Here is a 17,814-nt window from a genome sequence, read left to right as displayed (position 1 = left end):
TGTGGCGCTGTGTAACCATCAATTAGCGGGATAGACTCTCTTTATTCCGGGAATGGGTAATACAACATCAGTCAGCCTGTTCTACGCAAAAAACCACTTTAAAGCGAACAACCACCACATACTTCATTCACCTCATGATTTACCGAGCATTGCTTGACCCATTTTTTCTCCATTTTCTAAAGACGTCTAGAGACGCGTCTCATCTGATTTCTCCCTCGCTCGCTTGAGACTCTTGCTAACGCTGGATTCGATTTGGCAATGCTGCGGCAATAGGTATCAAAACTGTGAGGAGGAATGAACGAGAAATAGGAAATGTGGTCGTTGCACCATGCTGTGCGTAGCAATATCGACCACATGCATTCGGTTACTTTCATTTTTATTCTTGCCTACAAAGGTATTCATTCCATCGCGCCTTACTTAGAGTTGCGTCGAGGAGTTATCGCAAACCTTGAATTCATTCTGGGCTGAGCGCCCCATTAAAGACATCTCTGCTTCCGACCGTGGTCCTCCTCAAAGATATCAAAAGATACTTCGTTATCATGCCCACCATGTTTTTGTTGTGAGGTGCATAGCAAAAGTGTACACATATCGCTTTGACCGGTTCTCAATCAGCAGCTGACGATGGTACTCCACTGTGTTCAAATCTTCTTTTACAATGCCATGTTTCATGAACCATTGAGGGTCCCATCCTACTGGGAAGACCAGGGCTCACTCTTCTTTTTTTTTTTTTCCTCCGTATGGTTGCCGATCATTTTCGCTCAGCATCTAGCAGTCGTATAAATAGCTATCTGCCTCCATGACAGGGCGGGGATTTCTTTTGTTTCTACTCCTGCTACGTCTAATTTGCATCAGCATGGGTCCGAAAGCTATTGGGTCAACAGTTAATTAAAAAAGGTGCCCTGAGCAAACCAAGTGTGCGTCACACGTGATGTGGACTGGACCATGGCAAAGCACCAAAAAGAGCCGTTGAACTCATCAACTTTCATCAACCTCTTTCCATCCCATCTACACTCATCACGGCAACCATGAGCGCCCCAAGAAAATACGGTATCGACAGAGGTAATAACAACTGAATAATTACTCCGGATCTCTTTTATATCACCATTGATATATTTAAAGTTTGAGTGCCTCATGGTCGACCATTCAATCATCTCATCAGTCCTGGATGGGGTCATCGCACTGTCCTGGTTCACTGCGTGTATATGAGTTCGAAGACTAATCTGCCCACCCCATTCTTGCAAATAGAAATCGCCGCCAAGCTGGCTGCCAAGTACGATGTTCAACGAGAGGCCGAGGTACGCTTCTGACAGGATGAAACGCATTTTTCTGGTGTTGGGGAGTCTCCATCCGTGCAACATGGACAGGGATAAGAGCGTACAGAGCTAATGAACGTCATTATTATTTGTGTATCCATCGTTATAGGCACGTCAGTGGATTGAGACCGTTGTTGGGGAGCCATTTCCTTACCCAGAGTTCCAGCTCTCTCTCAAAGACGGCGTTATCCTCTGCAAGTACGTTCAATCTCGAACAAGGGCCTGTTAGGAATGGCAGTCGACTGAAAAGTGTCAATTTTGTTAACACATCGCCTCCTGCTCTTTTGTTTATCACTGAAACCAGACTGATAAACGTCCTCATCCCTGGATTTGTCAAGATTAAGCCCTCCAAGATGCCCTTTGTTCATGTAAGCACTCTTTGAGTGGATCATTTGTTATAACGTACATTGTCTTTTCTCGCTGATCTAACTTTTCTTTACTTTTTTCCTTTAATCTTTGTAACTTAGATGGAGAACATTGCCAAGTTCTTGCAGGGATGCGAGAAGTTGGGCTGCCCCAAGCATGATCTGTTTCAGACGATCGATCTCTATGAGAACAAGAACCCAGGACAGGTCGTCGATGCCATCTATTCACTGTCGCGCCATGCCGCCAAGTCCGGATGCGATGTCCCCGTAAGAACTCTGTTTTTGGAAGGATTTTTCTTCTTTTTCTTGCTGACTGGCTGGTTAGTTGAAGATATTTTCGGCTCTCACTAACACAACCATGGCGTGCTCTCATCCTGCATTGGACATTTAGATTTTGGGACCCAAGTTAGCGGACAAGCGTGTATGTCTTTTTCTTTTCTTTTTTAATTTTGAGCATTTTCATGCTGTTGTCCAGAAACTAATCTGCCTTATTTTTTATCCATTGTCTCTATTAAACAGGAGGTGGAATTCTCAGAGGATGTTCTGAACGCAGGAAAGCATGTCATCAATACCTTCCAGTATGGATACAACGGAGGAGCAAATCAATCCGGCTCAAGGAACGGACGTCGCGATATTGGAGGAGTCGATCCTGCACGTGCTGCTGTCGATGTTTAAATGTCATTGTGATCAATGCAAGTCGTACCTCTTTTCTCCCTCATACATATGTTATATTACACGAATAAAAATAATAATACCCTGCGTTGCCAGTTGATATGCAATTGACTACAGACTTTCCCCAGTGGATTTATTGTTCGTAACTCTATCACTCCTGTTCTTTTTTGTTGTTGTTGTTGTTGTTGTTGGAGCACTTTGTTCGCTCAGTCCTATCCGGTCAAAACTATTGACGACTGCCTGCAGCTTCAAGTTGACAGTGGACCGTGCCTGATACGACAATGGACTTTTTGAGACCGAAAATGTGGGCTTGGCTGATGGTGGTACAGAAGGTAACTTATTTGAGCCAGATGTTAGGCTTTTCAGATGGACGTCCATGACCGGAACTTCATCAAGCAGGTGTTGCCACATCCTCCTGTAAAGTCTCGGCGTCAATGTATTAGGTTTCGCAGGTTTCCCGCCAATACTGGGGTGAAATCGCCCAGTCTCATGGCGCTTCTCTTTTTGCTCCTCCCCATTCATGTTCCATGCTCTGATTGTGTCCAGAATCCGCTGCTCCCATGTATCCCAATTAGTCGAGGATTGTAAGGTGCCAGTTGTCAATGCACTGTCTTTTCTTGATCCAGGTAATCCAACACGCGACTTCCACTCCATTTCCTGTCGAATCTCACTAGGGAGAGGCGGTGTTATTTTCCCAAACTGTTTGGTAAAGAAACGCCATCGCAGATTCGCCTCTCGTTTTCCATGCAAGGGCTTGAACAACGGTTCCGGCAGTGTTGGCTCGACGCTCTTCCCGGTGACACTTTTAATGAGTGATACGACTGGAGGCGACAAAATGGGTGGCACAGTCCTGGGATTGTGATAATGCAATGGCTCTGGTGGCTCGGTTGCCTGCAAAAGCACGTCCGCAAGATGCATCGTTGAAATATGCACTTGAGATGAGGCTGAATCTAAAGGTGTTGATAACGAAGAAATCGCAGTTGTCTTTGAGCCGTTGGATGTGGAGCGTGAGATTGCAGTGGAGAGCTTTTCGGGGGACATGGTGCGTTGGCGGGCCGAGTCCAGAAAAGGCTGGAGTAGTGCTCGTCGCTCCTTGCCGAGGATTCCGTATGATAGTCTCAGGAGACGCATCGAGGCCTTGAGGTCCACCTGATTAGCCCGTTCAAGCAGTCGAAGAGCCTTGCGAAAATGGAGAGCGAATGCCAATGTCAGACACGGCTATGCTTGTGAAGTTGTAACATAAAAAAAAGTACTCACAAACAGGCCTGAGGATCTTTGCTACTGTACTTTGCGCGCGTCGCTCATGCATTTTTCGGCTCTTTCCCGGTCTGCCTGATATTTATTCTTCCTAAAGGCCTCTTGGGCCCTAAATTTGACCCAACGGCTAGAGGGAACCGATCAGTCTCTTGAGAGACAACAATGGATTAACGAGGTTGCGATGCCGGTTAGCTGATAATGAACTGGGTATGTACCTTGTGCGCTCGTCAAAGAACTTTGCTCCCTCTCTGAGGATGTGTCTGTAGAGGAAGAGAGCCTTGGCACGGTGGGACAAAGTAGTGAAGGAGGAAGGCACAGGGGTATAGGTCGGCATTGAGGGCGTTTGGCGGAGGCAGGAATGTGATGAGTAGTGACCGTAGTTTGATCAAGTGTGCGATGGCATCGATGATCCTGTGTCAAGCAAGTCAAGCAAGTCAAGCAAGCAGAAGGCTGTTCCTGCGCTCTGCAAGGGAAGCCACTGAGGGGGGAGAGCTCAGCAACGGACACAAAAGAAGGTTTCAAATGAATCGTGTATGTTTGGAGATGAAAGAGAGCGGCAGAACTCTTGATAACAAACCCGGTCTGGCCTGGTTTGTTCCTTTCACGCCCTTTCTTTCTCTATCCACCACCTCTTTGCCTCGCCCGCCCGCTTGTTCCCCTCCCCTCAAGAGCATACTCTCCCTTTCTCTCTTTCTCCCTTCACGGCCCTTCCTTCGTCTCATCGTCTCTCATCAACCCCACTTCCATCTCGCTCACATCCACTCCATTCATTCTTCTCCTCCACGCAGTGTTCCTGGCTCATCACTTTCTACGCCTACCTCTCACTACACGGTCCAATCTTCTCCACGCGGCATGTCCTCCTTCCCATTCATCCTCCAGGTCAACAAGGGCCACTGCCAGCTCGAGCTCAAGTACACTGGCCAGTCTCTCGAATTTGATATCCCTGATGCCGAAGGTATATATTCCGTATGATGCTAGTCTGTCTCGACATAATACAGCGTATCCAAAACATCCCTACTTACCCTCGTTACCGTTCTACCGTTTTGGCGATCAAATTAGAGTCCAAGCAGTCGGCCAGTTGTCTTCCCTGCGGTCCTACTCCAAGTGGTACATTTATAAAACCAGTTTTACATTTTTTTTTTAATTTATTTTTCGCACGCGAGTTTTTAATTGCGCGGATTATGATCGAAAGCGGAGCCAGATGTCAGTGGTCCTTCCTCACACGTTCAGCGGCTCACATTTCATACGTCCCCTTTTGTCTTTTCCATATCTAACTATCTAGGTCTTCGTTCTATCAAGACAGTCGAGATCCTGAACATCACCATTGAGCAGGAGCACTCCCTTATCATCTCGGCCTGTACATCCAGACACGGGCCCAAGAAGGAAGCTGGGCTGGAGCTATTCGAATTCCAAATTAAGGACCGAGCCTTGGCAACAGAATGGCAGTTCAATGTCCTGGTTCATGTCTACAAAGGTACGTGCCTGAACGCGTCAGTTATAAACTTTACTGGATTCACATTTAGCTTAGCCTTTTTATGCCTGTTCTTGGTTTAATAATCTTATCTATTCTTTTTCATTAGGTCTTAAGAGAGGACGACACTTTAAGGTCTTGGTGAACCCATTTGGTGGCCAAGGACATGCCAAAAGGATCTGGGAACATACAGCGGAGCCCTTATTTAAAGCCGCAGCATGCACCTACGACCTCACCTGTGAGTCCTCTCTTTCGATTTTAGTCCAGGATACCACTCAAAACTTCACTCGAGACTAACTGTGACTTGGTCCTTGAACATGGTAGATACAACTCACCGGTACCATGCCAAGGAGATTGCAAAAGATTTGGACATTAAAGCATATGACGCCATTGTCTCGGTCAGTGGTGATGGAGTCCTGCACGAGGTCATCAATGGACTCATGGAGCGTCCCGACGCCATCGTAGCCCACAAGCTTCCGTTGGGGGCTATTCCTGGAGGTACATTGACTTTTTTTCACTTAGTCCATACCACAAAAAGAATTTAGGATTAATCAACCCGCATTTTCGTTAAACATAGGATCTGGAAACGCCCTGTCGTTCTCTCTCCTAGGCGAGGACCATGGAAGCCATGTCGGCAACGCTGTCCTGGGCATCATCAAAGGAAGGGCTATGCCGGTCGATCTGTGCTCGGTCACTCAAGGCGATAACAGGTTCTTTTCGTTCGTCCTCCAGTCCTTTGGCCTGATCGCGGATGTAGACTTGGGATCAGAACACTTGCGTTGGATGGGCGAAGCTCGGTTTACGGTGTCTGCATTGAGCAAGCTAATGTCCCAGGTCACATATCCATGCGAGCTCGCTTACATTCCAGAGGAGACCAGCATCGAAAAGATCAGGACTCAGTACAATGAACGTCGACGTCAGCCTGTAGTCTGGGCAGATCAGACGCACGATGAGCTGGACGGGAACCATCCAACTATCGTGGATCGATATGGCCGTGTTACGGACCCGATCAAAGAATCGGATGGCTGGATCGTGGAGAAGGACCATTTCGCGACTGTGGTTGGCGCTAAATTGCCCTGGATTTCAAAGGGATCTGTCTCTCACCCAGCAGCACAACCCAACGATGGACTGGTCGATCTCTTAGTGTTCCCTAAGGGGCTTGGGCGCGTTGCTGGACTGAAGATCATGGTTGGTGTCGAGACTGGTGAGCACGTTTACAATGAGAAGGTGAGTAAACATCAACAGCAATCGCACCGGAGAAAGATGTATCGCGTGTCGGAAACTGATCTTCTCTTTCTTTTGCCCACCTTACTCCACATAGGTCCGCTATATGAAGGTCAAGGCATTCCGTGTGACCCCACAGGAGCGAACAGGCTATGTCTCCATGGATGGCGAGCACACACCCTATGTCCCTTATCAGGTTGAGGCACATCGCGAACTGATTTCCGTTCTGAGTATCGAGGGCCGCTATGCCCGCAGCATGAAGGAGTAGTAATCCTAATTACAGAACTAATATCATCTATACCAAAAATCATTCATTTCAAAAATAAAATAAGCAATAATACACACTCTACCTTCTTCCCGCACCGCCTCCTTTAAGCAGCAAGAAACCGTAAGAAGCAAAAAATTCTCTCGCTTGATGAAACTTTCTATTTTTTTTTTTTTTATGAAAGAGAGGAGGATCTGGCGTCAATAAAAAAAAAAAAAAAAATTCTGGAAGGCAACATTTCATGCTACGGGTAATCAGGATCAAGGCAAGATATATAGGGGAAGGCAATGAGCGAGTAGGGTAGGTAAGGTAAGTGTAAGAAAGGGTAAGGTGGTTAGATAGGATGATAGTGATCAGAGTGGAGGTAATAGGGGGGCAAGAAGGGAATAACTACAGTCAAGTCGCAAAGGGTACTATATCTCTGGGTGTTCGGAACCGCTTTATTATTCATGATATCCTTCACGTTTTCTATACAGAAGCGGGGCTCGGAGCGGGCACTGAGGCGGTTCCAACGGATCTAAAAGACATTGTACGGCACGTACATGTAGTGAGAGTAGATAGATCTAATAAAATTGTGAAAATTGACCAAATGATGGGCGAAGTAGGATGTGGAAGGCGAAATAGATATTTTTGGGATTGAAGATAAGTGAGAATTTGTATAAAATCTAATAGTGAGCTGGAGGTACACTTATTAAACTAAAAAAATACATTGGACTCTGGTGAAATATGAGGTAAAAAGAAAAGGAAAAATTGGGTGCATCGTCCACGCACCCTAATTCAACCGGAACCGCCATAACGTCAGCTTCAACGGCTTGCTCGTAGACACTACTTCGGGAATCATCTGCGTATGCGCATTGTATGGCTTTAGTCGATCCAAATGGACGATATCCTGGGCGCCAGCACTGTCCTTGAGGAGGTAAATCCCGTTTAGCAGAGGCCGTACGATGGTGTAAGGCCCTTCGTACAACTGGGAGAACTTGGCGCTCTGCGAGATCGACGTTGGCTGCTCGACACGAAGCAACATCAAGTTGTTCCCGTTGTAAACGCGTGGTACGACTGTGAGGTTATACCGAGCTGACTGACGTTCCTGACTGCGACTAGGGGTTTCGGCTGCTTGTTCTCGGAGCTCCTGAATATTTACGTTCATTTCTTGGATGCGGTAGTGAACAGTTTCCTCAAGTGGCTCGTCGAGGACTCGACCAGGGCCGGGTTGCCAGATGGCGGGCGTGCGTAGCTCAAATCCGTAGAGCAAGTGGGCAGGAGTGAACTTGGTTGACTTGTTGACCATTCTCTCGAATACCCCAAAGAGCATTTCAGACAAACCGTGACTGTCGCGTACCACGGCATGACCGATCAACACTTGGCAACGCGTGCGATCATTGCACAAAGACAAATATGATACCTACATATATTCCATAGTTCTGTATGCACTATATTGACCTATGTAGTACGTACGAGCAGAGACAAGTACTCTTAACGTGGTGCAGACGGGTAGTGCTTTATAAGGGGCCGTCTGCCCAGGAAATAAAGATCCCTCTCTTGTCTCGTTGACATATTGTCTGTAAGTAGATATAAGGGTAAAACATTGCACTGTATCCGTTTATTCCCATCTAGCAACTTGAATACACTCCTACGCTTCCTCCGGCTTTGCTTCCTAGAAACCATATCACCCTCTCTTGCTTTATCCCGCCTTGCTTAGAAAAGGTCACTCTGACTCTGAATAAATAAGATATTATTGGAAAATTGAAAAAGATGTAGCTCCACGCACCACACCGATTGGGTATTTTTTGTATAAAACCTAATAGTGAGGTTAAGGTACATTTTTAAACTAAATAAAATACACTGGAATATGCGACAATAAGCATAGTAGTTCCTCCAATAGCTCATCAATCCATTGTGCAGTAGCACCCTGGACATAATCACCTCCGTGCACAATGACCTGCAAGCCCTGGAGCCAAGGCGGAGAGTGAAAGAGAGGAGAGAATTTTTTTTTTATTAACATAAATCCTCATGAGTGAAAGAGAGGAGAGAATTTTTTTTTTTTTTTTTTTTTTTTTTTTTTATTAACATAAATCCCCATGAGCACAAGACGCATGGTCCGCAAAGGCCTTGAAGCCATAGATGCCTTCCATGCACGGCAGAGCCGCATCCCCTACCAACTATGTTGGCTTGAGGCGTCAAATTCATAACCCATGTCGCATAGCTAGCCTAACCTAACTCCTGCGTGACCTGTTGCGCGATACACGAATAACCCCTCCATTATGTCCAACTTCCCTCGCCCCAAGCAATGCTGTAGCACCCTATAATCCGCGGTCCGTCTACCTTCCTGGATCTCCGCTGCAAGTAACCGTCTCCCTTTCAAATCAGAGAAATCACCAACACTACGTTGGTGTCCCCGATCACCGTTGCGTCCTCCGGCGCGTTTGCTCATGAAGGTGATTCCAACTGACTTTTCCCAGGCGACAGTGTCCTCGCATCGTTTGTTCCATACCTTGGTCCTGCCAAACTCTTCGATCCTGCTCACGAACTTTGTCACCATGATCGTCGCAATCCACTTGGTGGTGGTAAATAGCTGCTTCCAGGTCTCAATGAGTCCCGTTGGCACCAAACCTCGGTATAAGTCCTTGACCTCCCAATCTGCCTCACTCTCCGGCTCCTCTCCTTCCGCAACCCGATATGTCCCTCGCCTTTCCGCCGTCCCCTGAATCCACTGCATTGACTCCCAGATAGCCTTCGTTCCTGTTGCCGAGAAGTTGGGACAAGTCGCAGTGAAGGGCTTGTCCTTCCGTTCGGCCTCCTCTCTCTCCTGTTCCCATTTTCGCACTGCCTGTCTCCATGCACGATATCCATTCAACTCCACTTCCTCCACCGCGTCCCTCCACTCTTGTCGCTGGTCGCACAAGGTAGCTGAACAACGCCAAAGATGATCGTTCGTCTCTGGTTCCCTCTCACACCTACGACATATGTCCGTTTGGTAGGTATCTGGATGTCGTTTCTTCATCGCCTGCAATGTCGGCAAATCTCCATGCAACTTCTTGATCCTGTGCGAACGTAAACGACAGTCTTCCTGGCTGGTGTATAAGCGCTTTGGTGGGTTGTTATCGTGTAAGATCCGCAGCGTGGGCGCCCATGCTACCGACCGCCAATCCTTGATGTAGGTCCTCGTTCGATGCTGCAATGTCCACTGATAATGGTGCCGTACCGCGGACTGCAGCTTCAGTATCCTCCTCAAGTCCAGGTCTGCACTGTGTGTTGCAAACTGTGCGTGGCATTTCAAATCATGGTGCTGCGTTGCGTCTAGCCTCCATAGTCCTGTATCGATCCCATGTGCTGCCTTGGCAACAGTGTCTGCAGCCTCGTTGCCACGGTGTCCAGCATGTCCTCGTACCCAATGCACAGATATACCTTGTCCTTGTTGCAAGAAGGCATAATGCACCATCGCCCACCACTGTGCATCTGCAGATCTCAATCGCTGCCTTGCTGTTGCTGAATCCCGCTGCTGCACCAACTCCTTGAAATTGTTGACGACTGTGAGATTGTCGATGTAGATGTCGACGTTCTCTTCCCTTGGGCTGATAAGAATTGTTGCCAAGAGCCCACACATCTCTGCAATTGTTGACGACGCGTATCCCCCGACCCGTCCACTGAACGCCGTTGTGTAGGGACCACCATCCACAGAAACGACAACTCCGAATGCTGCACTGACCTGCTCTGTGCCGTTGTGAATCACTGACCCATCCGAGCAGAAGTGAAGCCTTCGATGTGTTTGTAAACGTCTCCTAGCTGTCCGAATTTGCTGGATTGTTGGTACCTGGAGCGCCAATCCCAGTAGATCTCGCTCAATTTCATCTGATACTGCCGGCAATGGTTGGCGAACAGGTGTCGTCATATTGTCCACCGCCTTGTGCGCATCCTCATGCAAGTGGTCTATACACGCCTCTGCATCCACATTCATATATCTACGATATAAATGGCGTCGTCTTCGTCGTTCTTCTCTGTATCGAGCCCGTCTCTCGATGTCCCGCAGGCGTCGTTGCTCCTCCTGCTGTTGCTTCTCCTGCTGCCGCTCCTCTTCCAGCTTCCGCTGTCGGTCACTCTCTTGCTGTTCTGCCCGCCGCCGCTCCTCTTCCAATTGTCGCTGTTGTTCCCGTGTTTGCTGTTCTGCCTGCTGCATTTGTTGCCGAAGGTGCCTCTGTACTACTTTCAGTTGTGCCCGCTTCTGTTTAATCCATTGTTGATCGAGTCTGTGCTCTTCTCTGTCGAAAGCACGGTCCAAGTCGTCTTGATTACGCAGTCGATTGCCTGTCATGTTTACCATAGCACGTCGAATGTATTCCTGCTTCCTTACGCTACGCTGGCTGAGCGTCTCTTGGACTCGCGGTGTGAAGAGCGCAGTTTCCGGATCCAAGTTGAGAATTTCCTGAGACGACAGCAAACCGTTGTTCTGCTCTCCATTGTCTTCCTCCAGTGGTGGTTGATCCATCGGTTGTTCTGCATTGTTATCTCCTCCGCCTTCGGACCTTTCCTCCTCACTCGCAGCTTCGTCGGGCACGCTGTCATCGTCGGCAGTCGCAGTGTCCCCTACAGGTAGAGGTGATATCGCCCTGTCTAAATTGTCAACTGGTGCTGGATGCACAGCGGCGGGCTGCTCATCTTCGTCCAAGCAATTTGGCGCCTGTGGCTCTTCCAGATCGGATGGTAATTCCTCCAGTAGCTCATCAATCCATTGTGCAGTAGCTTCCTGGACATAATCGCCCCCGTGCACGATCGCCTGCAATTCCTGGAACCAAGGCGGAGAGGCTACCGTTCGCACGTTGAACCGCTGTCTAAACGTTTGCCAACTTGCTAATTCTGTGTGAGTAGTGTTCAGAATCTGATCAACAAAAAATACTCCAATAGCTCCAAGCCCTATTCTGATCTCTTCGGTCAGTCTATCACCAATCCAATCCTCAATAGTAATCGCATGCTGGGAAAGGTCCATCTCCGATGCCATCGTAACGTCGAAGGTGATCTGTCGGTCCGCCATAATTTTGCATATCTGGCTGATCAAGCAGTGCTTAAAGCCCTGCACTCGTTCTGGAGCCTTTGTGGGACAAACGGTGGTGCACTGTCGTTGTTGGAGCTGGAATAAACGAACACGACTCGCCCGTCCCACTATGCTGTTGTCGTTCAAACGCAGAAAAAGTGTTGAGATGTGCTCTTCTGCTTGTACGTCAGCTAGGTGTCGAACTGCAAACAGTCGATTGTGGTGCATGACGCTGTTGGGAGTTGTGGATGCCATCCTGGACTTGCTTTTGCATATCTTCATGTAACGCCCTGTCAACTGTTGGAGCGTCGCCGGAGGCAGAACATAAATACTAAGAAGGTACAATATTTTCGGCAGTAGCACTGTGTTGATAACATATGCGAGAAATGCCAGCCAGTTATAAAATCATAGATAATGAAATGTATGGTTTTGGTGTGGGGGTTTTATTTTATCAAGCATTTGACGCGATCTTCTAGCTAAAATACATCGTAAACTATGAAATTAACATCTAGCACGTCTTTAAATTGAAAGAACACCTACAGACGCGATTCCTGGGGCCCATGGGGCCTCCACAAGCGTTTTTAAAGTCAGCAGTCACGGCACGTGACGAGTGTAAACTAACATGACTATATAAATGTACTGGAAAGCAACATTCTAACCTGAAAAGGTCTACTGGCCCAATGGAAAGGCGTCTGACTACGAATCAGGAGATTGCAGGTTCGACCCCTGCGTAGATCATTCTTTCATTTTTGCGCTTTTTCGGCATTTTTTTTTTTTGTTCAAGCTTTTGCCGGCGTAATGGATGGAATGGTAAGTATTACTTGTAAAAGAAAAGAAAAACAAATTTTAATCGTGCGCTCTCCATCCTGGGTTACAAGTGCTTCATATCCGCCTTTTCACCACTGGCAGCTTCTTCCATTTCAGCCGCGATCTTTGCAGCCATCTTTGTGTCCGCTTGGCGCACTCCCTCCGCGATCTCTTCCTCCTTGGCCTCAGGTCTGTCCTCTGGCAAGAGCTGGTTCAGAATAATCGCAATGATCGCGCCAACACAGAATCCAGTGGACAGAATAATGTTTGCAGAGTCCGCAAGTCCCTGCAGAACCGTTGAGGTGCCGGTGTAGGAGACAAAGTGCGTGAGGGCGTTGGGGATGAGCGACACACCGAGGCCAAGGGAAATGGCGGCTGAGACGATGAAGCGATCCCGACGGGTCCATTTCAAAAAGGCGAGGATACGCATGCCGGAGGAGGCGACGTTGGCGAACAAGAAGGTGGTCATGCCGCCGAGGACAGAGTCGGGAATCATGAGGAATAAGGTGCCGAATTTTGAAAAGATACCCATCAAAATCAGGAACAGACAGCACATGTACCCTGCAGAAGCATTTGCACATCTACAAAAAAAAAATAGATAATAAGGATGAGAAAAAGAAGAGCGCGAGGTGCACAAAGGCAATCCAGGAACGAAGAGATTCTACCATACCTAGTCAAGGCAATGATACCGTTGTTTTGGGCAAAGACAGACATGGGAGAGTTGGTCATGACCGCAGATAAGAAGCCTCCCAATCCATCTGCCAAAACACCGCCCTGGATACGCGACTCGAACTCCCGACCCTCAACCGCCAATCTCGACACCTCGCACGAGGCCGTGACATCTCCAATAGCCTCTACCATCGTCAAGATATAAGTGACCAGAAGCGGAATAATGGCCGGCGCATAAATCGATAAGGGGAACGTTGAAAAGTTCTTGACCCACAAAAATGTCACCGTCGGGGCACTATCCAATGTCGATACATCCGCGTATCCAGTTGCCGCTGCCACAATCAATCCTACAACGAGTCCAATGACAACCTGGGCGTTGCGCATGAAAGGCGATCCAAAGAACTCGACAAACATGATTGTCATGAACACCAGGAAGCCAAGTCCGATCCATTGAGGCGAAGCCCAGGGCGCTGCATTAGGTGCGCCGAGATTCGGGCAGACCGAAAAGAATCCCTCGGCGGGCATGGCGCTACAGGGGCCGGAACCACCGGCCCATTGGGTCAGTCCTGTTCCGATCAGCTTTGCGCCAATCAAGAAGACGGTGACTCCGGTGACGACTGGTGGGAAGAGATTCTTCATGATCCTGGGTGGGAGGAAGGAGAGAAGAATTTCGATGAGGGAGCAGAGCATACAGGTGCCGAGGAACGCACCCCAGGCCTCGGGACATGGCAGCTGTACTGGTGTCACGCCGTCGGGTGCAAGGCCTGTGGGACACTGACCCGTCAGATACATGCGAGTGGTCATGGCCTATTTGTCAAGGGAAACAAAAGGTGCTAAGGGATTCATGCATTGATCCAGAAAAGTAGCAACATAAATCTCTCTGCTGGAAGAAGGCACCTACGCCAAAGGTAGGCACAAAGTTGAAGCTAGTGCCGACGACAGACAAAAGTCCAGTGCCGATGTAGTACTTTGTGCTGAAGATCCTGAAGCGAGTGATCTGAATAAGCGATAGAATTCCAGACGAAATCAGCGAGGCCGAGAGCATGTAAGAGCGGGTCGCAGTGTCGAGGTTCATGTTTCCTGTGCCGGGGCCCGACATGATCAAGACCGGGGTCACAACTCCTGCAATCATTGCAAGCGCATGCTGGAAACCTATTTCGCAGTTATATCGAAAGGCATACAAAGTGGTATCAGCAAACACAGCCATCGTTTCTCAGATAATGAGTTCTCAAGGAGGCAGTTTGGCTTACCCATGACGAGGGCGAGCAAGGCTGGAAGCTTGGTCTTGAGACCAAAGAAGGGCGGCTGGCGAGCACTCTTTCGGTTCATGCAAGGGATCGTGGGCATGCAGAGGAAGCCATAGTCGTAGTCACCGAGCCATCCGTCCTTCGTGAATAGGGTTTCGTAGACCGCTTGAAGGGTCGGGAGAGAGCCAGCAGTGTGGGAGAGGTCGTCGTGTGCTGGACTGGAGCGGACTTCGTAGGCGGGGGCCTCTGTCGGTGCTGGTGCGGAGGTGATTTCGTTGGACATGATGGGATATCGAGAGAGGAGTGAGGGAGGACGGGCGGTGCGGGAGTGGGGGGAGGGGAGGTGTTTCCAACGATGAACAGGTACAGGGAGCCAGGGATTCCGTTCAAGAGAGGCCGTTGCGGGACAAAGAGGAGTGGAGGTGGAGGTGAGAAGATGGGGATGTGGTTGTGAGAAGAAGAGGGAGGGCGGGGTAAAGGCGGACACATTCCTATAACTGGTGCCACCAAAATGTAAACAGAAAATATTTTTTAACTAAATAGGCGGCGGAGTTTACCTGCCTTTTGAGTTGCTCCAAAGAGGATCTACCCGATGTCGCTCGCGTGGTTTGGCGAGCACAGCGTCTCAATGTCAGAAAGTACAGTCAGCAAGATGGGACCTTCACAAGCATATAACGCCTCTTCCATTTGACTTTGCCCAGAAATGAACATTTATCGATTTACATTTCATTTTGTTCAAGAGACCGCTTCAATGGAGCAATGAGCGATACATAGGAGGAGGGTTTTGTAAGGGTCCCGATCTGACGCACAATAAACAAACGGATATAAACCAACACATCCACAAAACGCGAGTAAGAAGGTTATCAGGTTGTCTATACTCGAGTTCTTCGACGCTGGTGCTTAAAGTCCCTTTACGTCATAATAGATAGACGTAGGTATCACGGATGGAGAGGGGGTGGATACCAAAAAAGATACGGGTTATAGAGCAAGGCGATCCTATTCATACTGCCTGAATGCTTGGGTGATAGGTCCTAGTGCTACCCTGCCACTTAAGAGGCCCGGCAGCTGGGGGGTCGTTTGGCGTGCTTGTCAACGCACACTTTGGCACTTTGGATCGTCCATGGAAGGAATTAAAAGAATTAAAGGAATTAAAAAAAAGAGAGTACAGAACCTTGCCGCCCGATATGGTTGGCGCAGTGACTTCTTGGCGGGTCTGCGGTGGCATATGAAAAGATCTGAAGCCAAGGCTGAGAGCAGCCAACGTGGAGCGCGGAGGGAGGGCACGGTTCAGGCGGAGTCTTGGCAGGCTGTTGCCACTAAAAAAGCGTGCTGAATCTCCTCCTCCTTCCTCCTTCTCCTTCTCTCCTCTCTGCATTCGCATCCACATCCATCCATCCACATCCATCCATCCACATCCATCCATCCACATCCATCCATCCATCGATTCATCGATTCATCGATCCCACTTCATCAACCCTACTTGCCTCTTCAACCACATCTCTTTCTTTTTTTTCGTCCTCTCCTTGCAAACTCACTCTGCACACTCACTCTCCACACACAGCCATGGACTCACACCCGCCGGAACACCACCCTCACCGCTGGCTCCTCCTCTCAGTACCACTCCTCGTCTTCCTCTACTTTGCTCGCGAATACCCGCAATGGAGAGCTGAGCGGCTACTCCTCCAAAACCAATCACGCGACAAGAATCCCGACACCACCCAACCCAACAACACCGCCGCCACCACTGCCGAGTCTTCAACCACAGACACTTCCCAATCCTTAGCACCATGGCCCGACAAATTCTCGGCAAGATGGATACCCTATCTCCCATTCGCTGTCGTCTACCTCGCCCTCAAGGCCCTCTGGACCGGTCTCCGATTCCTTGTCCTTCACTCCCTCCTCGCCGCTGAATATCTGGGTATCTTCCTGATGGGAGCTATCGAGGAACTCACAACCTGGACCTTTCTTCACGGCCCGGATTTCGTACGGAACAAAATCCTTGCACCCCTCCACGCCGTCGCTGTTGCAGTTTCGAAATCCCCGGCCGTTGTAGCCATTGCAGCCTCAATCGAGAACACTCTCATCCCCGCAGTCGTAAGGGCCGCCAATTCTTGTTACTCGACACTCAGCATCGCCACTGTGAGGCTCATCACTTGGATCCGAGCAGTAGCGGAGCCTGCGCGTTCTGCGCTAGAATGGTTTGCGGTTGAATGTATCTACAACCCATTAAACGCTCTCTGGGTACGACTCGCAGTCCTCGGCAACACCTTTCTCCAGACCGCCAAGATCTATCTCCACGAATTGGCAAAGGATGCTCGGGACCTTGGCTGGGTGGTTGTAAAAGTCGCGACCTGGATCTGGGCACGGACACTGCAGCCATTGGGAAAGAATCTTTACGCATTGGGAGAATGGGCCATGGGAGCCTTGACACGATTCGTACCCTGGCTGGCTCAAAAGGTTTACACAGGAGTGCTTCGACCGACGGGGATGGCTGTTCTGGATGGCTTCAGGATCCTGCGATCGCACCCGACATTCTTGGCGGGGATCCATGCATTGTCGTCCAAGGTCAAGGAGAAATGCACTCTTGTGCTGCAGCGGCTTGAGAGTGTCAATTGGTTAGTTCTCTTGGAGACGGTCTTGACAAAAACCTTCACGACGCTTTACCACTACACCACGATCGGTTTGCAGTTGGTCGGACAAGGAATCAAGGTGTTTGCGATGGACATTGTTCCAAACGCTTATAACGATCTTATGATGGCACTCGAGGTCGCCCGTCCTGTCGTCGCGTGGGTCATCGACAAGTTTGTGAAGATCACCTATCCCCTTTGGCAGGCCGTCTCGTGGATCTCGTGGACAGTCTATACGAATTCGCGACCGACTCTTGCTTGGTTGAATCAGAGAGTTGTATTGCCGTCGGTGAAGTTGTGGGAGGCTAGGATCTTGCCTGGATTGTCCTACGCCGCCATGATGGTCCTTATGCAGACGAAGGCGGCGACAGATATGATCTTGAAGGTAGCACCAGGGATCGCTACAGCTATCGCACCGGTCTGGGGTGCTGTTCTCAAGCTAGTGGAGATGCTGCAGGGCATGCTTGGCCAGATGTTGTCACAGATTGTTTACCTATCTGGAGGATTGGGAGAGCGGATTCAGGAACGCGTCAAGAGCATGGCACCGCAGTTTGAGGTGTTTAAGGAGCGGACTGGCCAAGCGATGGATGAGGTTGTTCTCACGACGTCGAATCTTATGATGGATTGGGTCAAGAAGGAAAAACGCGACTGATCCATCATTGAAAAAGAAAGAAATAAACACCTTTTTTTTTATTGCGAAAATAATAATATGAGTTAACGAGAATGAAAGAATGAAAGGATGAAAGTGAAACAAAAAAGGGTGTAGCCAAGGCAGCTTTATTTTCTACGGACAACAACCACAGGGTTAGATGTTCATTTTTCAATGATATCCTGATACCCTGATGGTCGTCCTCAGGCATTAATTCCTCCT

General features: G+C 48.9%; 6 protein-coding genes and 1 non-coding gene across 7 annotated transcripts; 4 read left to right on the top strand and 3 right to left on the bottom strand.

The window, feature by feature from the left end:
• The first annotated feature begins 892 nt into the window (after positions 1-892).
• On the top strand, positions 893-2,455 carry BC939DRAFT_442474 (calponin homology domain-containing protein). The gene is made up of 7 exons (XM_051554401.1): positions 893-1,059; positions 1,246-1,295; positions 1,423-1,511; positions 1,618-1,681; positions 1,781-1,945; positions 2,070-2,099; positions 2,198-2,455. The coding sequence occupies exons 1-7, from the start codon at positions 1,026-1,028 to the stop codon at positions 2,351-2,353; spliced, it is 588 nt and encodes a 195-aa protein (XP_051415351.1). The 5' UTR covers positions 893-1,025; the 3' UTR covers positions 2,354-2,455.
• Positions 2,455-4,164, bottom strand: BC939DRAFT_442472 (uncharacterized protein). The gene is made up of 3 exons (XM_051554400.1): positions 3,823-4,164; positions 3,638-3,734; positions 2,455-3,529 (listed from the first exon to the last, which is right to left on the bottom strand). Exons 1-3 carry the CDS (start codon positions 3,939-3,941, stop codon positions 2,462-2,464), a joined length of 1,284 nt encoding a protein of 427 aa, XP_051415350.1. The 5' UTR covers positions 3,942-4,164; the 3' UTR covers positions 2,455-2,461.
• Position 4,165: 1 nt separating this feature from the next.
• Positions 4,166-6,647, top strand: BC939DRAFT_442468 (ATP-NAD kinase-like domain-containing protein). Its single transcript, XM_051554399.1, has 7 exons — positions 4,166-4,562; positions 4,667-4,714; positions 4,890-5,081; positions 5,188-5,316; positions 5,403-5,576; positions 5,656-6,305; positions 6,400-6,647. Exons 1-7 carry the CDS (start codon positions 4,460-4,462, stop codon positions 6,568-6,570), a joined length of 1,467 nt encoding a protein of 488 aa, XP_051415349.1. The 5' UTR covers positions 4,166-4,459; the 3' UTR covers positions 6,571-6,647.
• A 562-nt stretch (positions 6,648-7,209) lies between these two features.
• Positions 7,210-8,033, bottom strand: BC939DRAFT_442465 (uncharacterized protein). Its single transcript, XM_051554398.1, has one exon. It carries the CDS (start codon positions 7,877-7,879, stop codon positions 7,340-7,342), a length of 540 nt encoding a protein of 179 aa, XP_051415348.1. The 5' UTR covers positions 7,880-8,033; the 3' UTR covers positions 7,210-7,339.
• Positions 8,034-12,259: 4,226 nt separating this feature from the next.
• Positions 12,260-12,331, top strand: BC939DRAFT_t42. Its single transcript has one exon. It is a non-coding gene; the product is annotated as a tRNA-Arg (tRNA).
• A 2-nt stretch (positions 12,332-12,333) lies between these two features.
• On the bottom strand, positions 12,334-14,785 carry BC939DRAFT_442451 (permease family-domain-containing protein). Its single transcript, XM_051554397.1, has 4 exons — positions 14,320-14,785; positions 13,971-14,221; positions 13,071-13,876; positions 12,334-12,981 (listed from the first exon to the last, which is right to left on the bottom strand). The coding sequence occupies exons 1-4, from the start codon at positions 14,597-14,599 to the stop codon at positions 12,465-12,467; spliced, it is 1,854 nt and encodes a 617-aa protein (XP_051415347.1). The 5' UTR covers positions 14,600-14,785; the 3' UTR covers positions 12,334-12,464.
• Positions 14,786-15,732: 947 nt separating this feature from the next.
• Positions 15,733-17,645, top strand: BC939DRAFT_442450 (uncharacterized protein). Its single transcript, XM_051554396.1, has one exon. It carries the CDS (start codon positions 15,880-15,882, stop codon positions 17,593-17,595), a length of 1,716 nt encoding a protein of 571 aa, XP_051415346.1. The 5' UTR covers positions 15,733-15,879; the 3' UTR covers positions 17,596-17,645.
• The last annotated feature ends 169 nt before the right edge of the window (positions 17,646-17,814 follow it).

The sequence above is a fragment of the Gamsiella multidivaricata genome (genome assembly GCF_025024155.1).
Source record: "Gamsiella multidivaricata strain RSA 2152 chromosome Unknown BC939scaffold_12, whole genome shotgun sequence".
Taxonomy (NCBI): Eukaryota; Fungi; Mortierellomycota; class Mortierellomycetes; order Mortierellales; family Mortierellaceae; genus Gamsiella; species Gamsiella multidivaricata.
This window is presented reverse-complemented; position numbering and strand designations above follow the sequence as displayed.

Bases quoted from the DNA above. Each gene is read 5' to 3' on its own strand.
- BC939DRAFT_442474 (XM_051554401.1), top strand. From the start codon at position 1,026: ATGAGCGCCCCAAGAAAATACGGTATCGACAGAG. The intron at 1,296-1,422 runs GTACGCTTCTGA...CCATCGTTATAG, and splicing joins ATGTTCAACGAGAGGCCGAG to GCACGTCAGTGGATTGAGAC. The intron at 1,682-1,780 runs GTAAGCACTCTT...TTTGTAACTTAG, and splicing joins CCAAGATGCCCTTTGTTCAT to ATGGAGAACATTGCCAAGTT.
- BC939DRAFT_442472 (XM_051554400.1), bottom strand. From the start codon at position 3,941: ATGCCGACCTATACCCCTGTGCCTTCCTCCTTCACTACTTTGTCCCAC. The intron at 3,735-3,822 runs GTACATACCCAG...GGTTCCCTCTAG, and splicing joins TTCTTTGACGAGCGCACAAG to CCGTTGGGTCAAATTTAGGG. The intron at 3,530-3,637 runs GTACAGTAGCAA...CATTTTCGCAAG, and splicing joins GCATGAGCGACGCGCGCAAA to GCTCTTCGACTGCTTGAACG.
- BC939DRAFT_442468 (XM_051554399.1), top strand. From the start codon at position 4,460: ATGTCCTCCTTCCCATTCATCCTCCAGGTCAACAAGGGCCACTGCCAG. The intron at 5,317-5,402 runs GTGAGTCCTCTC...TGAACATGGTAG, and splicing joins ATGCACCTACGACCTCACCT to ATACAACTCACCGGTACCAT. The intron at 5,577-5,655 runs GTACATTGACTT...CGTTAAACATAG, and splicing joins GTTGGGGGCTATTCCTGGAG to GATCTGGAAACGCCCTGTCG.
- BC939DRAFT_442465 (XM_051554398.1), bottom strand. From the start codon at position 7,879: ATGCTCTTTGGGGTATTCGAGAGAATGGTCAACAAGTCAACCAAGTTC.
- BC939DRAFT_442451 (XM_051554397.1), bottom strand. From the start codon at position 14,599: ATGTCCAACGAAATCACCTCCGCACCAGCACCGACAGAGGCCCCCGCC. The intron at 14,222-14,319 runs GTAAGCCAAACT...ACTGCGAAATAG, and splicing joins CTTGCTCGCCCTCGTCATGG to GTTTCCAGCATGCGCTTGCA. The intron at 13,877-13,970 runs GTAGGTGCCTTC...CTTGACAAATAG, and splicing joins ACTTTGTGCCTACCTTTGGC to GCCATGACCACTCGCATGTA.
- BC939DRAFT_442450 (XM_051554396.1), top strand. From the start codon at position 15,880: ATGGACTCACACCCGCCGGAACACCACCCTCACCGCTGGCTCCTCCTC.